Source organism: Prinia subflava, chromosome 3 (assembly GCF_021018805.1).
Source record: "Prinia subflava isolate CZ2003 ecotype Zambia chromosome 3, Cam_Psub_1.2, whole genome shotgun sequence".
Taxonomy (NCBI): Eukaryota; Metazoa; Chordata; class Aves; order Passeriformes; family Cisticolidae; genus Prinia; species Prinia subflava.
The window spans coordinates 106,362,994-106,385,668 of NC_086249.1; the positions used below are offsets into that span (position 1 = coordinate 106,362,994).

The 22,675-nt window shown below is 47.8% G+C and overlaps 3 protein-coding genes across 3 annotated transcripts in view; 2 read left to right on the top strand and 1 right to left on the bottom strand.

The window, feature by feature from the left end:
- KCNE1 (potassium voltage-gated channel subfamily E regulatory subunit 1) overlaps positions 1-22,675 on the bottom strand; it is a 253,513-nt gene that overhangs the window by 35,745 nt on the left and 195,093 nt on the right. The window lies entirely within an intron of this gene.
- SLC5A3 (solute carrier family 5 member 3) lies at positions 174-22,100 on the top strand. Its single transcript, XM_063393231.1, has 2 exons — positions 174-313; positions 13,403-22,100. The coding sequence occupies exon 2, from the start codon at positions 13,697-13,699 to the stop codon at positions 15,848-15,850; it is 2,154 nt and encodes a 717-aa protein (XP_063249301.1). The 5' UTR covers positions 174-313; positions 13,403-13,696; the 3' UTR covers positions 15,851-22,100.
- MRPS6 (mitochondrial ribosomal protein S6) overlaps positions 180-22,675 on the top strand; it is a 44,820-nt gene continuing 22,324 nt past the window's right edge. The window contains exon 1 of the mRNA XM_063393232.1: positions 180-313. Coding sequence (XP_063249302.1) covers positions 269-313 — 45 coding nt within the window. The 5' untranslated portion in view covers positions 180-268. The remainder of the gene's footprint in view (positions 314-22,675) is intronic.

Genomic DNA, 22,675 nt, shown 5'->3' on the forward strand with positions numbered 1-22,675 from the left:
CCCGGCGGGGGCGGCGCTTGGCGCGGGCAGGGCCGGCCCGGTCGAGCGTGCGCAGCTCCTGCGCCCTTTAAGCCGCGCCGCCCCTGCCCGTACGGGCGTCTGAGCCGCGGGAGCCGCGCGGGAAGGAGCCGCCACAGCGCCGGGACGCGCCTTCCTCCTCCTCCTCTTCCTCCTCCTCCTGTCCCCCCCTGCTCCTCCTCTCCGTCCTCGCCGCAGCCCCCTCCTCCCCACCCCGTGCCCCGCTCCTCCCGCCACTGCCAGCTCTAAGATGCCCCGCTATGAACTGGCTTTGATCCTGAAAGCCATGCAGAGGGTGAGTGAGGGAGAGGAGACGGGAGGAAGGGAGGGAGGCAGGTGGGACCGGCAGATCCCCTCACGTTGCCCCGTGGTGCCGCCGCGGTGTCCCCTCGGTGTCCCCGCCGCACCGCGTGGCCCGGCCGGCCCTGTCGCCCGCAGTGTCGCAGCGTGTCCCGGGCTCCGCGGGGCTTCCTCCGCGCTCCGGCCCCTCGCCCATCGCCCCTTCCCTGCCCGCGCCCTCGGAGCCTTGGCTGAGTCGCTCCCCCCGAGCCGCAGTCCCCTCTCCCCCTCCCCTGCGGTCCGCAGGTAAGCAGATCCCACGCTTTCCGAGGCACGGAGATGCGGTTTTCCTTGCCCGTCCCCTCCCTGCGCGCCTGGAGCAGGTGAAGCCGGCCCTTCGCATCCCCCTCTGCAGCACCAGCGCTTTCCATCCCCCTCCCCGCACCTGCGCTGCCATCCCCGGGCACCTCCTCGGCTCCGGGAAGCCTCGGGCCGAGGGAAAAGGGGGGAAAAGCGAGGATTCGCTCCAGCCAGCTCCCAACCGCGGGGTGCCACCTTGCCCCCCGTGTGCCAGGGAAGTGCCGAGGATGGGTTTTTGCCCACACCAGTTGAGCGGGGCCGATGGGCTGGGCCCTATCGTGCCCGGGAAGGGGCGCTGGGGGTGGCAGCAGCCGTTGCCGCTGTTTTTTGGCAGCGCGGTGATAACAGAGCTCGGTTAAATGATGCTGTTCCCTTTCGGCAGGAGCTGAGTCAATACGTGGGGGAAGGAGGGGGGGGGAGTGGGGGATGTGTGTGCGTAAAAATAATAATAAAATAGAGCCATCTCCGTGTGGATGGGAGGTTTATTTGGTAAATAGCAGCTGATACTGGCCCTTCTCTAGCACCTTCTATAGCCTTTGTTTATCTGCTACTTTCCAGCTTAATGCTGGTGTCGGAATGTAGCAGCCCTTGCGCTGGGCTGGAGCCCTCTGATCCAGCCCGGCGTGGATACTCCGGGATTTACCCTTCCTTCCCCCCAGCACCATTTCCCACCGAGCAGCAGCAGCGCAGCAGCGTGGCCGTGGTTTTTTGGGAATTACGGGAGCACGTCTGGTGTGCCGCATGCACTAGTACATTTCCATTCATTTTACATGGACCATCCACATGTCGGGGCTGGCTTCTTTTTTTTTTTTTTTTTAATATATTTTTTCCCCGTGCTTTCGCTGCAGAAGCTGTAGTAGAGACATCTCACCTGGGTCCTCTAGTGGAGAAACACAGCAGCGGGGAGAAAGCCGAGTGACATTGCTGCACCAGCTCACCCGGGCAAAAATACGCTGCTTTTCCACTTGCCTGTCAACATATCATTTTTGTCCGATTTTTTTTGTTCCTTTCCACACCTCTCCCCTTGGCTGGATGAGGCAGAGATGCTTTTTGTAGCCGTGCTGTTGGTGTGGGAGATGCTTAAAGCCGGGCGGGCGCTCGGAACACAGGGCAGGACAGCAAGTGGAGCAAATCTGCCATAATACTGAGGCAGGAATAAACTGACTGCTCAGAAAGGATGCCGTGGAGTGCTCTCTGCTGGAAAGGCTCTCTGGTTTCTAGGATCTGACCACGGAGATGCAGGGATAAGCTTTTAGCTCTAAGATGCTTCTAATGAGCATCAGTGCACTCGGGATTTAACATCTGCAACCTTTGCCTCTTTGAAGTTGGACTCTCCAGCATGTTCTTTCCACATGGGTGTACCTTCAAAGGGATTTTTTAGCTCTGTGATTATGTCCAAACATTTCAGTTTGTGCTGGTGTTTTTAACCCACCCTTGTCGTAAGTCTAAAATTTGGAGTCTGTCTGTAGGTGCTGCTATTTTCATGCTGTTTTCAACACACCAGATCTGGGTGGATTTTTTGTTCCCAATATTATTCACAATTTTATTTACTCCTGCCTTTTTGTGCCATGAGGAGACTTGGAAATATTTCCTCGAGTGGTTTTGTGCTCCGTGGTGCTGCTGGATCTTGGCTGGGGGGTTGCTCTAATGACCCCTGTAAGCTGTGCATAATCCTGGCTGTAATACAGAATTAAATGGGGCAAGATATGGGTTTAATAAGCCAGTGGAATGATTCCATAACTCCTTCCTGTGGAAGAATAAATGACATTGCTTTTCCACACGGGTGATAGCACTTGGGCAGGTGTTCCCTGTCCTGCCCTGTCAGTCCCTCTGTGGTGGCTGTGTGTCCTGGTGCTGTCTGAGCAAGTGCTGACTCTTCTTTTGGTGTCTGTGATGTCCTTCCTCACCTGTGGCAGCTCCCCTGTCCTCCAAAAAACCCAGAACCAAACCCTTGTCACTTGGCTTTCCTGTGCTTTAGGGCTTGTCCTGAGCTTTCTGGGGCTCTCTGGCAGCTTGGTGCAAACCTCAGCCTGGAGACTTTGCTGCCTCTCTTCAGTGGCAAACTTGGTGCTGCTGAGGGGTTTTCCCCACCCACAACTTTCTTTTAATGGTTCCCTTGGCATTCTCAGGGATCCAGACTAAGTCCCTCCAGTTCGTTTTTGTTACTTTAAACCCTGTTGCTGCCTAGCCCTGCTCGTGTCCAAGTCAGGAATCCTTTCCCGTTCTTTTCCTGCATGTGGCTTCTGTTTGGAGTCTGCTGGGAGGGTCCTGGGGCAGCACATCCCGTCTGATGCTCTCCTCAGGCTTGGCAGGATCCAGAGCCTCTTCAGCTCTCCTTTTGTGCCTTAAAAATGCAACACCCGAGAGCATTGGGAATGCTGGGGGCATGGGGAAAACTTTCACTTCGCACTGGTTTCAATTTCCAGCCTTTGTCACTGGTTGTCTGCATGTACTTTATACAAAAAGTCAGGATTTTATTCTGAAGTCAAAGCTGAGCAGCTCTTCTCTGTCCTGATTTGTGAGAGGTAGGGCTTGGACTAAAACCACTGTAGTTTTATATATTAAAACACAGGATTTTTTTTTACTCTTTATATGTATAGTTTTTCATCAGCAGAGCCCCTACTTAGTGACTCTCAAGAAAACAATAATAAAAGCCCCCCCAAAATAAATGATCCCCCCTACTCTGTGGTGTATTTTGAGGGCGAGGGGTTTGTGTTGCTGCGTGTGAGTTCATGGAGGAGACGCTTTGGGCAGAGAAAGGTGTGAGCACACTGAGGTGAAATGATTCATTTTGCCCATTGTGTTGCTTTGTGCAGCATGGAAAGAACAAATGCTGGGGGGAGCAGGGGGAGCAGATTTGTTATCAGCAGTGTCCGGGTGTTTGCAGACCTGCAGCCCCAGCCAAGCCCTGCACTGTGCTGGAGGGAAAGGTGCAGGATGAACACACAGCTGTCCATGGCCTGGAAAAAGCTGAGTTTCTAAGGGCTCCTGGTTTTCCTCCATCTTTGGCTGAAGAGTGGCAGTGGAAGGGCAGTGAATCCCCAGGAGTGAATCCGCAGGAATTGTCACTGCCTGGGAGAGCAGGGCTCTGCAGGGAGCTCTCAAACTCCCTGGGAAGGAGGAAAAGGCTGGAAATGGTTCCCTGCTGCTCCGAGGCCGTTTGTGCAGACCCCACAGACACAGAGTGGGAATCCCACAGTCCCTGAGCTTGGAAAAGACCTCCAGGATGGAGCCCAGCCTTTGATGCCCACCTTGTCACCCAGAGCAGAGCACAGGGACACCGTCCTCAACAACACCCCTTTGTAACTGGAACTGAGTGAGCACTTCGTAAATAACTCAGAGTGTTTCACTAAAAATGAGGAAGTTATCAATATTTGATTAGCACTGTGTTCATCTTCACCCGTGACAAAGTTCAAACACACAGTGTCATGATCTAAAACCTAGCCAGCTTTTTTTCAGCAAATACCTGGACTAGGAGACCCATCCACCCATTTCTGGAATCCCAGAGTGGTTTGGGTTGGAAGGGGTCTTAAAAATCACCTTGTTCCACATGGCAGGGACACTTTCCACTCTCCCAGGTTGCTCCAAGCCCTGTCCAACCTGGCCTTGGACACCTCTAAATAATAATAATAATAACAATCCTGCAGTGAATGTGGGCTCTCATTCCTCCAGCCATGTTCTCACAACACAACTTGTCTTCAGCAGCTGTTTGTTGCTTTTGGAGTGGGTTGCCTTGTTTCCAAAATTCCCTACCTGCCGTGTGGAGATTGTTGGCTATTTTGGGAATGCCAAAGTAAATGGGCAGTAGTGTTGCTTGACATCTTGACTATTCCACTTAATTGCTGTGTAGGCAGCTGCAGCAATTGGGCTTTTGATGTCTCAGTTGCCAGGAAGGAGGGGGAGAGAACGAAGCAGGAAGATACTGGGTTTATTTTCTTTTTTATTTTATTTCCCTTCCGGTGAACCACCTGCTCTTCCAGTGGAACTGTGCATCTTCCCCACCCCTCTTCCCAGCTGAGCAGGTTAAAATTACACAAAAGTTTGTTCCTCTGTTCCCACTGGCATTTTTAGTAGGCTGGAACAGGCTCTTCAGCCTGGCAGGGAGGGATCCTGGAGTCGGGGGTGGTGCTGGAAACGAGACCAAAGCCTTGGAACCAAAACACAGGATCAGAAAACAGCAAGATCCAGCACTGACTCTGCTGGAGGAGTCACCTTTTTGTTTTCTGCCTTGAGCATTTCATAAGAACTGCATTTTGGAGAGTGGTGCAGACAGCATTTGGGAACGATACCCTCTTGCCTGCTATTTGACATTTTCAGTCTTGGAAGAGGAGGAATTTTTGCCAAGTGTGGGATACGTGCCTGGATCTGAGGGGACACAGAGGATTATTCTCTTCTGCAGAATAGTTTAAGCCGAATTTCAGTTTCTTGCAGGCCCCTGGTGGGATTTGGCCAGTCCCTCTCCAGGGGACAGCACTGGGGGTTAACCTTTGAGTTAAAACTTCTCCAGGCTGCCCGTGGTTCCTCCTCAGCAAGGAGTTCTCTGCTCCTGGTTGGGTTTTGTTCCTGATGTGTTCTGGCTGTGAACAGGGAGGTGCTGGTAACTTCAGCGTGGAGCAGATTCTGTCCTTAAACTCTTGGGGACAGAAGGCAGGAGAACCCTTTGTGCTGAGCAGCATTAATCCCTGCATTGTTGGAAAGCCCTGGAACGTGACTGACTCTTGAGAAAGTTGCCCATTGTAACACTGAGGAGAAGCTGCTCCTTCAGCTCCCGTGTGTTTGTGTGTTCTGTCTCCTGATCTTCATCAGTTCCATACTTGGGAATGATGGAAGCTCTGCTTTTCTCTCTGTGTTCTTTCAGGAGCTGATTTCTCCAGTTCCCTTGTCCCAGAACCGTAATTGCCACTCAAAGATTGCTTGGGGAGTTAAGTTGTTGATCAAATAATTTCTCTTCCCTTTTTTTTCCCTTTGCCCAGAGCAGCTGTGGCTGCCCCTGGATCCCTGGCAGTGCCCAAGGCCAGCTTGGAGCAGCCTGGGACAGTGGAAGGTGTCCCTGCCATGGCACTGGATGGGCTTTAAGGTCTTTCCTACCCAAACCATTCCATGATTCTGTGATTTTTCAGGCTCCATGCATGGCAGGCTGATAATTCCTGGAGCCACAGGAATGCCACCTCCCCGGCTGCAAATGTGGGATGAAGGAAGAGCTGTTTATGTGGAAGCAGTTGCTTGGTAGAGCTTTGTGTCCCACCCTTACCTGAGGGCAGCAGGAACCTCTGGGCACCAGGTTATTACCTGGAAAAATTCCTGCCCTGTGGAGCAGCAGGAATATCCCCAGCGTGCATTGAGGAGCTGATAAAAAGGTGAAAGCAGGGAAAAAGAAAAACATCAAAAGAGAGGAAAAAATATAACTGATTATAGAGAAGTAGAACAGGAAAAAATGGAAGTAAATACGTGGAAAGTAAGGCAAGATGTGAAGGACGTGGCCTGTGCGGCACTGGTGCAAATATGGGTGCTAAAAATGAGATTTTACAAAAAATTCATCACCCCTGGTAAGGAGAAGGGCAGGAAGGAAGTGAATGGTGTAAAGGGAGGGTCATGAACCCAAGAAATTGTGTTGAGGAACTGCAGAAGAAGTGTTGTTCTGCTATTTTTTAATTCTGGTTTGTCCACCTGCAAGGCAATCCGTGTGTTCAGTCCTGCAAATATCTAAGGAAAAAGAAAAATGGATACAGGGAGGGAATGTGTTCAGTGGAGTTGGTGTTTTAGGAAAAGAAATCAATGTTTGGTAGCTTTTAATACAGATATTCTGCGTCCAGCTTTGTAATTAGCATTAATTGTTTTATAACCAACAGAATTTTATTGAACTCTGCTTTTGGTGTCTTGAAATCTCCACGAAGGATCAGAGGTCTTGAAACAGCATCCAGCTGACTGGGAAGCTTGGAGAGCCTCAAATTCTTGAATTATGTATGATCCTGAACTTCTGTCTCACGTATCAATAAATCCTGGGGATGCTTTATATTCTTCCAAAGATTGTGGGCAGCCAGTAATGTGATGAGAATTTGGGGAAGTCCTGAAGAAGCTTCATGAGTCTGGTTTTATTTTTTTATTTTTTTGTTCTTCCTAGAAATTTGAAGAAGAATTTCCTCCTGGTATCTTGCCCAGTTTCATGGGGACTGCCACTTCTTTCTCCTTTCTCAAGTAACTTCTGCACTCTTCCAGCCAAAATCCTCCTCAAATGGGATGAAGCAGCACATTTTTCAGGCTGGGATTATCCAGTTCCTGCTGAGTGGTGATCACCACCAGCTGCACCACGTCTTTGAACCTCCAGCTGAAGGAAAGGGCATCTTCAGTAGTGACAAAAAATTTTGCAGTACTTTTGATACTTGCTTCTAAAATGGCGATAACCTTGTCCAGAGACCAGAAGTGGTCCCAAATCCACTCCAGAAATCAAATTCTTGGCTGTTGAGGCTTGTTTAACCCATTCTCTTGCTGCTGCTCTGCTGACCAAGTGCTTCATCTCCCTCATCCCTGCCATGGCAGTGAAATGTTTCTGCTGCTGGATTTTGGCTTGCCACAAGGAGGGATTTGAGCCTTGGGGCTCAGTGTCCTTCTGCACCTTCCAGTGCAGGGAGATCTTGCCTGGTGCTATGTGATGCCAGAACCTTCCAGTTTTTGCCAGCCCCTCCCCACTTCCTTTGAAAATGTCTAGCTTTTTGCCCTCTGGTGCCTTGAATTTGCTGTTTGTGGCTTCTGGTTTGTCTCTGCCCCTTGTGCTTTCAGTTCCTGTGGAAAAGAACCGTGTCTGTGGAGGGGTGGATGTCACCTCTCTGTGGTTTCCTTGCCGAGGGCTGGGGTTTGTGGTGACAAACTGAGCTCAGGAGGGCCCTGCTGGAGCTGCAGCCGAGGCAGGAAAGGCTCTGCTGATTTCCCAGGGAGGAGAGGCCCAATTTCTGCTCCCTTCACAGAATTCCAGAGCTTGGAAAAGCCCTCCCAGGCAGTGCCAGCTGTGCCCCATGCCCACCTTGTCCCCAGCCCAGAGCACTCAGGGCCACCTCCAGCCCTTCCTTGGGGACACCAAACCTCCCTGGGCAGCCTCTTCCACTTCCTTCCTATGAAGAAATTCCTCCAGATAACATTTGTCACCCATGGAAACATAAGCCAATTCTTCGGGCTGCCAAGAGGAAAAGGAAGGTATTAGCTCCTTATTTGCTTTAAATTGATAATTGATGGATTAATCTCCTGGCTGTGATGCTACATCATGTCTGGGTAGGCCTGGAGAAGACAGAATTTCTTTCTGATATCTCTGTTTTTACAGATAAAAAGGAACTTTCTGTCTCCTTCCCTCTGTCCCCAGCTTACCCCCCTTGCCCTGCAGGTGTTTGGAGTTTTGGGAGGAACAGTGGAAGCAAATCAGTTCCTTCTTCCTGCTGGAGTGCTGGGGACTGGCTCTTGGCAAAGGGAACCAGCCAAGTGTGAATGTCACAGGCAGTGGCACGAAGTGGCTCGGGGAGGGCGATGCAGATTCTGAAAAAATCCATCTTTTCTTGCTTGGCAAGGCTGGAGCTTCTCTCGTGTCCACTGACTGCTGGAGTGTCCTTCCTGTGCCTTCTCCTTCATTTGTGACTTGGTGGGACACTGGAATAGCTGCATTTGCTGGGGATGGGGGGGAAATGGTTAAAAAAATCCCCAAAATGACAACTAGATGATGTCCTGCTCTAACAGTGTCAGTCCCGTGCCCTTGAGCTCCAGCTGGCCTCGCATCACCCCAGTTTCTGCTCTTGTCCACTGCACATCCCATTTCTGTCTGGCACACGCCGTGAGTCCTCTGTGTCTCTTGCTCTCTAAGGGGTTACTTATTTCTCTCATGTCTCCCTCAGCAGTTGTGTAGAAAAGAACCCAGAAGAATTTATGCTGGAACAAGCTGCTTTTTTGTGCTGCTGCAGTAAAACGAAGACCAGAGCTGGAGTGATTCCTGACCAAAACAAAAGTTCCTTACATGTTCATAACAACCCCTTTGAGTGAGTGACTTGATCCTTGCACCTCAAATTGGATTTTTTTTGTGGTGGTGGTTGATGGAGTTGTCTCCTGAGCTCTCCAGACCAGCAGGAGGTTGATGTGGAGGTGAGGCAGAATGTGACAACAGGTTCAGTCAGGTTGGCTCAGGTAACCTGGGAGTGTGGCCCTTTCCTGCTGCAGCCCCTTCAGTTCAGGTCTGGCCTGGCATCCCCAGCAGCTCAAGTTATTTATTGGATGCTCCAGCTCAACCCCAGGGGGGTTCCTGGCACATTCCTCTGCCCCAGCTCCTGATTTTCAGGGAAAAGCCTGGAACTGCTGCCCTGGATGCTGAGGGCTCTGCTGAGCAGCTGCCAAGGATAGCTAAGGATAGCCCCTGCTTCCTCAAGGGCATGTGCTACATAATTTATGTATCACTTACTCCATGAAGAGCTCCAGTGCTCCTTTTTTATGTTCTGGAGTGCTGCAGTAAATGGAACGAAGCTTTTCCTCTTTTTTCTTTTTTTTTTTTTCCCTAAAGAGATTTTTGTCCTGAGGCTGCCTTGTGTTTACTGAGGAGCAGTGAACAGGTAGGAACTCACTGGTGTGTCCATGGCCAGGAGGGTGAGGAGTCTGAAAAACTCACTCAGGGGGTTGGACATGCCACAGACCCCACTCAAGGCATGAGACTTGTGCTATTTATTAATATTTCTGTGGCAGAGTTAATATTTTCCACAGTCCTGGCAATCTGGACAGATTTCTTCCACACAACAGAGCTGTTCAGTAGGTGAAGTGCTGCAGGTCTGAGTTCAAATAATCCTGCTTGAAGGTGGAGAGGGAAAATGTTGCCGAAATATAATTTGAAAACTACTTGGAAATCTGTGAGCAGAGCACTTAATTTGCTGACAGCAGACACTCCTGATGGGCATCTACATCCCCAAAATAACCCTTAAAACATCAGGATTGGTGAGGAGAAAAGGAAAGTCAGCTCAGGAACTTCCCATTGCTGAAAAACTGACGGAGCTGAGAACAAATAGTGGCTTCAGAGACGGAGCAGTTGGACTCTGGCATGTTTTAAACACCCATTTTATTAGAAAAGCACTGTGGAGAAAGTTTTCCTTTAGAACAATGGTACAAATTTCTCCTCAAAATCCCACCCTGGGTCTGCTTCATATTATGAAATCTCTCTTCAGGGACTTGCTTGGGCTTTTTTTTTCCCTTCAAGAACAGGCTGGGTGTTGCAGAGACATATGCATTGTTTCACCAGAGCTGCAGCCTCTATTTCCAGACAAGAGGGAAGCACATTGTTTTGTGTCTTTGATATGATCCAGCCAGAAAACAGCCTCAGGGAAGAAAATTCCCAGTCCTTGGCAGCAGCACTGTCTTTCTGCCTTTTTTTTTTCTTTTTCTCCCTCTGTCAGTGCCACAATGTTCACTGTTCTAATAACTCAGGATTAAACTCAAATGGGGCATCTCAAAAGTCCTTTGTAAGACTTGAGGTCAGAACTTGCTGAAAGTTCAGAGGGACGATTCTCATTTTCCTAATGAAGAAAAGTTCCAGGGTTATTTTGGAATTAGGTCTAAGAAACTGGTACAAGAAGCTACTTCAGTGCCGTAATTTAGTGACAGTGCAGCAAATTTGTGGTGGCTGCTGAAAACTTTCCACCTTCCAGTTCAGGCAAACTGAGCCCTGCAAAAAAACCCTCAGGTGTTGGTGACAAAGGGCAGGGTTCAGCTCTCAGAAATTTGATTTTTTCAGGTGCATGGTCTGGCTGTATCTTCTTGTGAAAGTGCTCCAGGAACTTCACATGTTGTTTATTTTGGTTGGAATGAGCCCCTTGGAGTTGAAGTGACTTAATTGAGGAATGTCACAATTTATTTGAGGGCAGCTGCATCTGATGCTGACACACTTGTCAGAGAGTCTGAGTCCTGGAATTACAGAAGGTTTGGATTCCCAGGGACCTTAAAGCCCATCCAGTCCCACCCCCAGGGCAGGGACACCTCAGTTGGCTCCAAGCCCATCCAGCCTGGCCTTGGACATCCCAGGGATCCAGGGCCAGCCACAGTTTCCTTGTTAATATCCCGTTTATAGAAGCAGTCTGGATACTTCTGGTATCAAATCAAATTCATTTTAACAGATATTTTTGTGATTTTTCCATATTGCTCTCTAGGATATTTGTGACAGGTCACTGATGAACCTTCAGGGAAGATGGTGGGAGGTGAACTCAAGCTAAAATCAAATATTTTTTAGTAATGAGAAGGACAACAGAACATTAAAAACATCAATTATTACCATTTCCTTATCTGGCTATTCTTCTGGTTTTCTGTATAGTAGATTTTCTTTTTGTCATATCTCAGTAAAATCTCTTCTTCCCTTTCTCTTCAAATATTTATAGTTTTGGTATAAACATAATGTAGTTGAAAAATTAGCTGAATATGGCAAAAGACACAACACTATTAAAGTGTTGCTCCAAAGTGCTTAAAACTAAGAATAGTCCATTAAACTTGGCTCTGATTGCGTCATCTTGATGTGAAGTGTTTATAATTTTGGGTTGGATTAAGCTATTAGACCATTTAACTACTCCTGTATTTGCGGGTGGGGAGAAATGTGAATTCTTCTGTGGAAGAATTGAAAATACATCTGTGGTTTGAGGCTTCTGAGGAATGATAAATTTAGCCCAGTGCTGTAATCAGTCCGTTTTGTGCCATGTCTCCTTAGTCTCTCATTATTGGCTGTAATTCCAGCAGAAGGAATATCTCTATTCTCAAGTGGGTTTGTGGTGCTGAGGGGGAACCCTTATTATTTTTTTTTATTTTTCTCCTGAAAAACAGCTGGACTGTACAAATGACACAGTGGTGGATTTTTCCTTAAGGCTGAAGTTGTGGCTTGCTGGGAACTATTTTTAAAATGTATGAGGAGTTGCACGTTTTTACCTCAGCATCATTGCTGCCTTGAACACAACGTGGGTATTTTCAGCCTTAACTCTCTTGGAATTTCAAATGGTTTTATTGACCATTTAAACAAACGCAGTATATGGCAGGGATGCTATACAAGAAACCAGCCAAATATTAGGATATGCTATCAGGCTGTTTGTATTAATCATTAATTAATGAGGAAATGAGAGCTTCAGCCACAGAATGAACTGGAAGGGGATGCCTGGAGCTCTGACGCTTGCAGGACTTGTGAGACTTTATGGCCAGAAAAAAGACCCAGTGTTGGTTTTCTTGTGCCTTCACAAGTAAATGGGAAACAGGAGTAGAGTCAGACCCTGTTCCTCACCTTCTGTAATAATCTTATTGCTGCTGCTAAAGGTTTGTGTCCTGATCTGTGGACTTAACCTGTTCTTTGCTTTGGTCTTTCCTTCCCATGGCCATTGGGTGTAGGCGATGGAGGAATCCCATGTCCAGCTCTCTCTAAATCCATCAGAAGCTCTTGGGTTGTAGAGGGTGGGCAGGCCCTGGCACAGGGTGCCCAGAGCAGCTGTGGCTGCCCCTGCATCCCTGGCAGTGCCCAAGGCCAGGCTGGACACTGGGGCTGGAGCAGCCTGGGACAGTGGGAGGTGTCCCTGCCATGGCAGGGGTGGCACTGGGTGGGCTTTGAGGTCCCTCCATCCCAAACCATTCCGTGATTTTCTGGTACCTCTCAAGGCATAAAGAGAGGATGGGGGCACATCCCAAATCCATGAGGGAGCCACCATGCAGCTCCTCAGTGCCCCTTTCTCTGCCACCAAGTCTTGATTGTCCCCTTCCCTCCACTTGCAGTGCTTCAGTCCTGCTTGCCAAAATGAGTTTTGTTTCCTGACGCGTTGGGGAGCTGTCAGGTGGGATTGGGAATTCGGGAAGAGCGTGACCGGGAAAGCTTCGCCTCCATGCCTTCCACCTCTCCATGCTGGGATGGGAATGGATGCTGGGAAGGGCATTTCCTGGCATCCTTCCAGCTGTGACTGCTGCCAGAATCCACCCTCCTGTGCCTCTGGTGCTCCCACAAAACTCGAGGTGCGGGTACCCAAAGGCACTGGCCCTAAAATGGGCTGTCAGGTGGAGTTTTGCTTCTGCCACTTGCTGGAATGGGATGTTTTCTCCCCTAGGATCACATGGATGCATATGGAGAGCTTTCCAAGTGAAAAATAACCCTGTGATTATCTGGACCCAGACAGGAGCAAACTCACCTCAAAACCTGCAGAATAACCTTGATTCTCCAGCTGATTTGAAATGGATGTTGTTTTTCTTCAGCGCTGTGAACTCACTATGATTTTTTCTAGCAGCCAGCTGGTGTCTCAAGTGCATTTCTGTGGTGCCAGGATCTCCCAGGATTTAGAGGGTGCAATACAGGAAATGCTGAGCCGGTGCTCCGTGGCCATTGGTGTTTGTTGAATTATTTTAATTTTATTTTCCTGAGATTGCTTGAAAGATCTGTTTAGTGGCTTGAGAAGGAGACTTGTGAGACACCGGAGTAAAGAAAAAGAAAATGTCTTTTTTTTGTTTGCTGTGTTCTGGGGAATTTGGGCCACTCAATCCTCCCGAATCGCTGCGTCTCTGAAGGTACCTGTAACCATTGAAGTTGACTTGTAAAAGGCTTTTACCACTTTAGCCCTACAAATATTGAATGATGTCTGTTATGGATTGCAGGAAATATAAAGGGGGAAAAATCTGTGGTGTTCAGTGATTTGTTTTACTACACTTCAAATTTTTTCTCATTACTTCATGAAATTCCTCTCTAATTCAATCTTTGTCTTTTGTCTTTGCTGCCTTGCAGGGTTGGTACAGTAGGCCTCACTAAACTTAGCTGCAACTAAGAATTTCTCCTACATCAACTGAGTTAAGGCTGATGCTCTTGTGGAATGTGGATTAAAAGTGCGTGCTAAGTTCCCAAATTTGAGAAGCGGAGAAAAGTAAATGTACCACTGCCACCAGCATCAGGACAGCAAACCAAGGGACAAAGAATTTGACCCGCTGTGTTGATTTTGGTTAAAACTGGTTCACGTGGTGCTTAAGAGACGTTGGCTGGGGGGCGAGAAGTGGACGTCAGCGAAGGCTTTTTGGTTACAAAATGAGGGCTGCTTTGGAGCCAGCAGACATTGCCATTGTGGCCCTGTACTTCGTGCTTGTAATGTGCATAGGTTTCTTTGCCATGTGGAAAAGCAATCGGAGCACCGTCAGTGGCTACTTTTTGGCAGGGCGTTCTATGACCTGGGTAGCTATCGGGGCCTCGTTGTTTGTGAGCAATATTGGAAGTGAACATTTCATTGGGCTCGCAGGATCTGGAGCGGCGAGCGGATTCGCCGTAGGCGCGTGGGAGTTCAACGCCTTAATGCTTTTGCAGCTTTTGGGATGGGTCTTCGTGCCAGTCTACATCCGGTCGGGAGTGTACACCATGCCCGAATACTTGTCCAAGCGGTTCGGAGGGCATAGGATTCAAATCTATTTTGCAGCGTTGTCTCTAATTCTTTATATCTTCACCAAACTCTCGGTTGACTTGTATTCAGGGGCGCTTTTTATCCAAGAGTCCCTAGGGTGGAACCTCTACCTGTCGGTGATCCTGCTGATCGGAATGACGGCGCTGCTGACTGTGACCGGAGGGCTAGTGGCCGTCATCTACACGGACACCCTCCAAGCGCTGCTTATGATCATCGGTGCCCTCACACTCATGATCATAAGCCTCACGAAGGTCGGCGGGTTTGAAGAAGTGAAAAGGAGGTACATGTTGGCGTCCCCGAACATCACCTCCATCCTCCTCACCTACAACATCTCCAACACCAACTCCTGCAACGTCAATCCAAAGCCCGACGCTCTCAAAATGCTGCGCGAGCCGACGGACGAAGACATCCCCTGGCCCGGGTTTCTGCTGGGACAGACCCCGGCCTCGGTGTGGTACTGGTGCGCCGACCAAGTCATAGTGCAGAGAGTTCTGGCCGCCAAAAACATCGCTCACGCCAAAGGCTCCACCCTCATGGCCGGCTTCTTGAAGCTGCTGCCCATGTTCATCATCGTGGTGCCGGGGATGATCTCGCGCATCCTGTTTGTGGACGACATCGCCTGCATCAACCCCGAGCACTGCTTCCAGGTGTGCGGCAGCAGGGCCGGCTGCTCCAACATCGCCTACCCGCGCCTGGTGATGAACCTGGTGCCCGTGGGGCTGCGCGGGCTCATGATGGCCGTGATGATCGCCGCCCTGATGAGCGACCTGGACTCCATCTTCAACAGCGCCAGCACCATCTTCACGCTCGACGTCTACAAACTCATCCGGAAGAGCGCGACCTCGCGGGAGCTCATGATTGTGGGCAGGGTCTTCGTGGCCTTCATGGTGGTGATCAGCATCGCCTGGGTGCCCATCATCGTGGAGATGCAGGGCGGGCAGATGTACCTGTACATCCAGGAGGTCGCGGATTACCTGACCCCGCCCGTGGCCGCCCTGTTCCTCATGGCCATCTTCTGGAAGCGCTGCAACGAGCAGGGCGCTTTCTACGGCGGCATGGCCGGGTTCGTGCTGGGCGCCATCCGCCTGATCCTGGCCTTCTTCTACCGCGCTCCCGAGTGCGACCAGCCGGACACCAGGCCCGACTTCATCAAGAACATCCATTACATGTACGTGGCCACGGCGCTGTTCTGGATCACCGGCATGGTGACGGTCGTGGTGAGCCTGCTCACGCCGCCGCCCACCAAGGAGCAGGTCCGGACCACCACGTTCTGGGCCCTGAGGAAGCGCGGCGCGCCGGAGAGCGCCGGCAAGGGGGAGCTGTACCAGGCGCAGGAGAAGAGCATCCTCAAGTGCAACGAGAACGCCAACCACATCATTCCCAACGGGAAGTCGGAGGAGAACATTAAGAACGTGAAGCCGGAGGACATTAACCTCCTGGTGACGTGCAGGGATGACAGCAACCCGGTGATCTCGGTGAGCCACTCCGAGGTGGAGACGCCCGTGGATTGTTACTCCAACGGACAGGCGGCCCTGATGGGGGAGAAAAAGCGCGAGGAGGAGGAGGAGGAGGGGACTGACGACCAGGAGAGACATTTGAAATTCATAGATTGGTTCTGTGGCTTTAAAAGTAAAAACGTAAACAAGAGAGTGGTTCGGGAGGTCGAGGAAGAGACTGTTTGTTTACAAATGCTGGAAGAGACTCCAAAAGTTAAACTATTACTAAATACTGGACTGGTCTGTGTCTGTTCGCTTGGAATCTTCATGTTTGTCTACTTCTCTTTGTGAGTGAATAGTGAACTTTTAAGGGTATGGCTTAAACATACAGAAGTTGATACAGGTCTCTGGAGATTTTTGGTTTTTCTTTTCTTTTCAAACAACATAACCACAACCCAGGCATTGTTTACGCTATAATTGTAAGATCAACTCAGCTTTAGCCTATTTCCAGACCATTTGAGATGTGTTGTCCTCCCTCTGCTGAAAGCAGAACCTGTCCTGTGGTGGCTTTTTCTTTTTTCCCTTTTGTGTTGGTTTTATTTTTTTTTTTTCCATTTGCAGCACTAACCTTTTGTTTTTTTCTGTGTATAAATATACCAAAGGCAGGCAGGTGGCTGTGTTTGAAGTCAGGCAGTTACAGCTCAGTCAGCATTAAGTGAAGATAACAGGTAATCAGTTACCAGTGTGTAAAAGCTGAATGATTAAAGCTGTGTCAAAAGATTTTTAAATGCAGAGCTGTGATGCACATTTATAAAATAACTGTATTACCTTGGCCAACTTAGCACTTTTTAATTGCACTCACTGCTTTTTTTTTGGGGTTTTTTTTTTCAGTTTCTCATTTTTCTTCTGGCAACAACAGGAAGCTGTTTTGTCTCATTTTATAGCACTTAAAACATGATAGCTCTTAGCAGCTTTCTGCCTTTTTTTTTATTCTTTGTAAGGAAATTTTTGTCTTTTGATTTTTTATCCACTGTAAATTCCATTACTGAAAAGTTTCTGTATTAAAAAAAAAGAGAAAAAAACTAAAACAACAATAAGCCTGGAGATGGCAAACTGTCAGTGGAGGAGGAGGAAAAAGAAATATTCTTTCTGTGGGGTTTGTAGTATATTGAAATTGAAGAATCCCAGAATTTTTAGGGTGGGTTTGGGATGTCCTTGGGCAGCTGTTCCAGGGCTCTGCCACTTGCATGGAAAAAAAATTTTCCCCAGGTTTAGGTGGAATTCCTTGAGTTTCCGTAAATGGCCAAAAAGATTAATTCAGCCTCTCCAGCCTCTGAACCTTTAGGACACTGTTAGGATTAGCTTGTTTTTTGGGAAAGTTCTGTTTGTAGGTTCTACCGTGTGAGGAAAAGGGAAACATGAGGCTTTGCTTGTCTTCAAAAACTGTTTTTCACCCTGCAGAGGGTTTTTCCTCTGCTGGGAGGGCAAGGAAGGGGAAGTGGGGGAGGAGAGGTGAAAGTGCTCCTTGTTTTCCAGAGTCCTTTTGCCCCGTGTTTTCTCCCACCTCCCCTTTCACCCTGTCAGGCTTTCTTTTTGGTTTTCTTTTGAGGAATCCCAGAATCCCTGAGCTTGGAAATGCCCTCCTTGGACACCTCCAGGGCTGGGCACTCCACCACCTCCCATGGGTGACCTTTGAGTGAAGCCCCTTCCCATGGGTGATCTTTGTGTGCAGAAATTCCTTCCCTCCCTCCCTCCTCAGAATGATCCTGAGGGATTCATCTCATCAGGAGATGGGGAGCACGTGCGGCCGCAATCTGTGCCAGCAATTGAGGTCTGTCCTGTCCTCAGGATTTTTCCAAAAACCTGAATTCCTCAGGCAGTCACAGCTATTTGTAGGTCTCCAGATCCAGGGGATCTTTCCTCCTGAGGGATGGATGCCCAGGCAGGGATGAGCAGTTCCCGGGTGTGGAGGACACGTGTGCAACAGGTTGGTGCTCTCCTCCTTCCCCCAGCCAAGCTGGGTCCTGATTTTGGGAGCAGAGCCCACCAGTGTTAAACTCCTTCCCTCTCCAGGACACAGTGGTCATATCCAGGCTTTCCATGGAAATAATTCCTCCAGTTGTCTTTGCTCCTGAGCTCATTCAGGAGAGCTGGGCCAGACTCGGGCTGAGGGACCATTGTGAGCGTTCACCAAAACCAGTTCAGGGTCCAGCAATGTTTCCTTGGCACACAAACAAGAACCAATTCCTGTGGGGGAAACCTTTTTGCAGAGATGAAAATTGGGTCGATCCTGCCTTGGACTGCTGGAGGAAGTTTGCTTTTCCAGTGGTGCCATCCACATGGCTTTTAGTAGATAATTTACAACACATATTTTCAGATAAAATGATTCACTTCCGTTTTTGGGGTGGTTTTGTTTGTTTTGGTGGTGGTGTTTTTAATATCAGTTGAATCTCATTCATTCCAAAACTTTGACCAGAGGCTGAGCTGTCCCACTTTTCTCCACTTGCTTTAGTTGTTGGTGCTGGGAAGTAGAACTACTCCAAAGTGGAAAACTTGGGAGTGTTCTGCAACGTTTGTAGAGAGGAGTCACCACACCTGGTGTCGATGTTGCCACCGATGGGACCAGACACATTTTGTCATTATTTGTGTGGCCACAGCTTGGTTTGGGAAGATATTTTAAATCCTATTGGAGGGTGAAATCCTGGTGGTGTGAAATTAATGACCTCTCAAGTGTCTTCATTAGTGGGCTGAGCTGTGAAGGATGGTTTGATGTAAAGCATAGCGAATTGTTTCCATAATGGATAAAACAATTTAGGGCAACGTTTGATCGTAGCAGGATGAAAAATAACAACCTGTAGAGGGTAAAGATAATTCTCAGTCCACCAATATCCTCTTGAGTAGGCTGGGATAGGGCTCAAAAGCCCGGCTTGGCCCAGGGAAGGATTCTCGTGTCCCTTCGGAACTCGGCACGACCTCGGAGCGCCGGCCTTTTCCAGGCTGCTCCTCCCGGCCCCCCATGTCCGGCGCTTTTGCCACCACCTGGAAGCCAGGTCAGCTCAGGGACCCCTCGGCTCGGCTCCCTCGCCCCCCTGTGCTGTGTCCCCAGGGTGCCTTACGTGGGTGGGTGTGGAGGAGGCGCTGCCATCGGCTCCTCCCTGCTCCTTCCATCCCGCTGCCCTCCTCAGAGAGGACACTCGGAGGAGTTAACAGGCACAATTCCAGTGTCCTGCTCCATCACTGCTCCTTCCATCCCCCTGCCCCTCCTCAGAGGAGTTAACAGGCACAATTCCAGTGTCCTGCTCCATCCCTGCTCCTTCCATGCCCCTGTTCCTCCTCAGAGGAGTTAACAGGCACAATTCCAGTGTCCTGCTCCTCCCTGCTCCTTCCATCCCCCTGCCCCTCCTCAGAGGAGTTAACAGGCACAATTCCAGTGTCCTGCTCCATCACTGCTCCTTCCATGCCCCTGCCCCTCCTCAGAGGAGTTAACAGGCACAATTCCAGTGTCCTGCTCCATCACTGCTCCTTCCATCCCCCTGCCCCTCCTCAGAGGAGTTAACAGGCACAATTCCAGTGTCCTGCTCCATCACTGCTCCTTCCATGCCCCTGCCCCTCCTCAGAGGAGTTAACGGGCACAATTCCAGTGTCCTGCTCCATCACTGCTCCTTCCATCCCCCTGCCCTCCTCAGAGGAGTTAACAGGCACAATTCCAGTGTCCTGCTCGGTCACATCCATGGGGAAATCGTCCTTGGCTGCGGAAGGGAGTCAGGTCCTTCAGGAATGCACTGCGGAGCCCGGGGTGCTCCATCTCCCACTGCATTTATTCTCCCTTTTGCCACACTAACGAGCTGCCACATTAATCACACTGCTAATTGGCAGGCAGGGTCATCACGAGTTATTAATCTGCCTCCCCAGCCCATCTTTGGAGCTGGAATTGTGAAGCTTTCCAGCCAGTTCTTTCTGCAGTGCTTTTTTCTCCTCAGGTGTTTCCGAGGTGTTTCGTGTGCTCCTCTCCAGCCTCACTGTGTCACACAGGTCCTGAAGTTGCTGATATTCTTTGCTGCATAAAACCACTTAATTAAAGGCCTTTATTAAGAAATAAAGATACTTCTAAGGTTCCAGGCAAGCTGCCTGCTGGCGAGAAGGACCTTGTGTAGGAGAAGGGATTTTTTATAGCGTAAACAAGCCTTTGCTGAGGGGGGAAGTGGAAGAATTTGGGGTTAAACACCCATTTTTTGGTCCAGCAGAACCACAGAGTGTTCCCCACGATGGACAGTCAGTTCAGTGAATTTTTGTTGCCTGGCCTCCTCCCCCTGCGTGGGGCTGGGTGTGCTTCTGTCTTGCAGCAATGGGTTTATTTATTAATTGCCTTGAGCTTAGGATGGCAAGTCTTGGAAAACTGAGTTTGGAACGACAGCTTTTTTTTCTTCTTGTTATTTCCCTTAACTTATTTTTTCAAGTAAGATATTTGAATTTTGCTCTTGGAAATAGTAGAAGCCTTTTATTTAAAAAAGAAAAAAAAAATAAAGAAGAAGAAGGCTTCTTAAGAGTTTAATAGTACATTTTGGGAGACTGTTTTTATTTAAGTTTTTTTTAATGGCTGATTTGATGCTATTCTCTGCCAAAGTTTAGAGATTTTTTTGTTGTTGTTGTTGCTTAATTTTTTGGAAATATATTTTTTCCTGTTTAGCTTTTAAGGAAAAGAAACAGTGCAAGATTGTAAGAAATAAAAATGGCCTTCAGTATATTCCTTATCTTGTGTATTTTTTATTTCTCCACTTGTGTGTTCCCTGATCCCAGAAGGGCCAGGATGAGACTTCTGATGAGAGTCATGAGCCCTGTAACCGAGGAGAGAAAAGTTTGGATTTCCACGAGGTTACAGTGGAGGGGGCAGAGCCATCCAGGGAGCTCTGCCAGCACTTAAAAGATGCTTACAACTTTAAAACAGCTTTATTTTTTTTATATATCTATTTTTTTAAATCCTGAGATAGAGGCGGTGTTGGGAATTGCTCCCTTTCAGAGAACAGGAGACATGGAAGAAGCTGGAGTTGCCAAGCTCCAGCTTTCTCAAGGAAATCTTTGGATTTAGCATGTACAGAGAAGCAGAATTACTCATCTGTTAATTTGGTATTCTGTATGTTCTGTGCCCTTAAATGTAATTGTTTTGAAAATAAAACTAACCTTGTTATGTGATGTTAAAAGCAGACTTCTGTGCAATGTTTTAATTTTTATTTTTTGGTTTTTTAAAGAAAATGTTTGTATATAATTAAATGGTTTAATGTGCTTTAATTGGCCTAAGGTAAAGAGTAGTCCTAGAATGTAAAACATATATAATTAGAATTTCTGATTTCACTGTGAGATCTCTGAACTTTTGGTTTTTTAGGGTTTTTTTGGTTTTGGTTTTTATTTTTTTTTGCAAAGTGGTTTTGTTTTGTTTACAAAACACTTTCTCTTTGATTTCTTTCCTGGTGTTGGTTTCAAGGCATTTGCTTCACTTCTGTTCCAATCTTGAACTCATGGTACAGTGACATCTGGTGACACTTGGCATTCTCAGTTCCACTGTGTAAAGTCAGACACTTTGAGCAAAACCGGCGGTGAAATGACAATTGTGTGTCTAGGAATTCACGCTTTTAAAATGAGGTGGTTATAAAAATAGTTGCTGTGCAAAATGTTAGTAGTCTTCTTCAAGAAGAAAGCGAAATTTTCTAATCTCACTCGAGCAGTCTCTTCATTCATCATCTTCTTTTTTAAAGCACAGTGTCAAAGTGATGCTGCTTTACCTTGTATCTCTGAGAAAAAAATGTTTTTTTAGATATCTGTGAAGTATTTTTGGGTTTTGTTGCTGTTGTATTTTTCTGCAGATTTTATATAAAATACCAGTTAATGAACTGCCTTTTTTCTGTTGGTTTTTTTTAACTCTCTAAAATACATTTCAGACCAAAACCAAATGATATCATATAGCATTTGAAACCTGCCTTTTTCCTTGTCCCTTGGTTGTTTTTTTGGAAATAAGCCAAATGGGCATGTAGATAAGATCACTCTAATGGATCCAGGTCTCTTTTGGTAAAGTGTTATTTAAAGGTCTGTTAAGATCTTATAAGACAATATACTGAGAAAAAAAAAACCTTTACTGTAGTAGGAATATAGATTTAGAAGTGTTAATGAGATTAATACAGCTTAATTATATTGTAAGTTGCTACTGTCCTTAATGACAAGCTTTTTGTCATAGAAACGATGTATGATAAATTAATTTTGGTCTAGTGTATAGAATGATCATATTGCTATCAATCTTTGAAGTAAATCTGATGCAAAATTTTCATAGTTAGCACTGCTGGCCCTGTGTATACTGTTCTTTGTATACTGTATGCATATTATTTTGCCTCCTGCATTAGTCTTCAAACTAAAACTCTTATTAGAGAGTATTTGGATACTTTCAGACTGTGTTTCTTGCAGTTTACATTCCTTTACCATGGCATTTTGTCCTGTCTCAAAGTATTGTATGGAAATGTTTCAAACTTCTGTACAAAGTTTCAATAAAAATAGAGGAAAAAAAATTTAAAAAAAAAAAAAAATCACCCCAAACCGACCAACCCACCAGAACAGAGATTTGTGGAGCTGTTTTGGAGTGTTTTACTCTCAGTTAGCCCTGCGTCCCTGGAGGTAAAGATGATTCCTGCTTTTCCTGGGTATTCCAAAGGCAAAGCCAGACTGGGTTCTTTGGAAATGCAAGGAGAACTTCAGGATCCCAAATCCTGAGTTTGGCCCCTGGTTTTGGGAGGTGGGACTGGGCTGGGCTTGGGGCCAGGAGTGAACCCCACCTTGATGAGGAATCTGCCTGGATATTGTGCAAAATTCCAAGGGGTTTTTCTTGTTGTATCTTTAAATATCCTGTTCAGCTGCTGCTTAAGCAGTTCTTAAGTGGGACCAGCACCTTCTTATTGACTCTGGAGTTCCAACATCAGCACATTCTGTGAGCAGAGCCCTGAATCTCCCACCTCCTTCCCTGCATCCCTGTCTCCCCCGTAAGGACGTGATGAGCTTGGGAATCACAAATTCCTTATCCACTGCTGGTGGTTCAGCAAGGGAAGGGGCAGGCCTGCTCTTAAATTAGGGATTCACGTTCCTTTGGAGATGGCATGTTGGCAAGGCTGTTAAAGCCAGAATTTCAGCTGCAGAGAA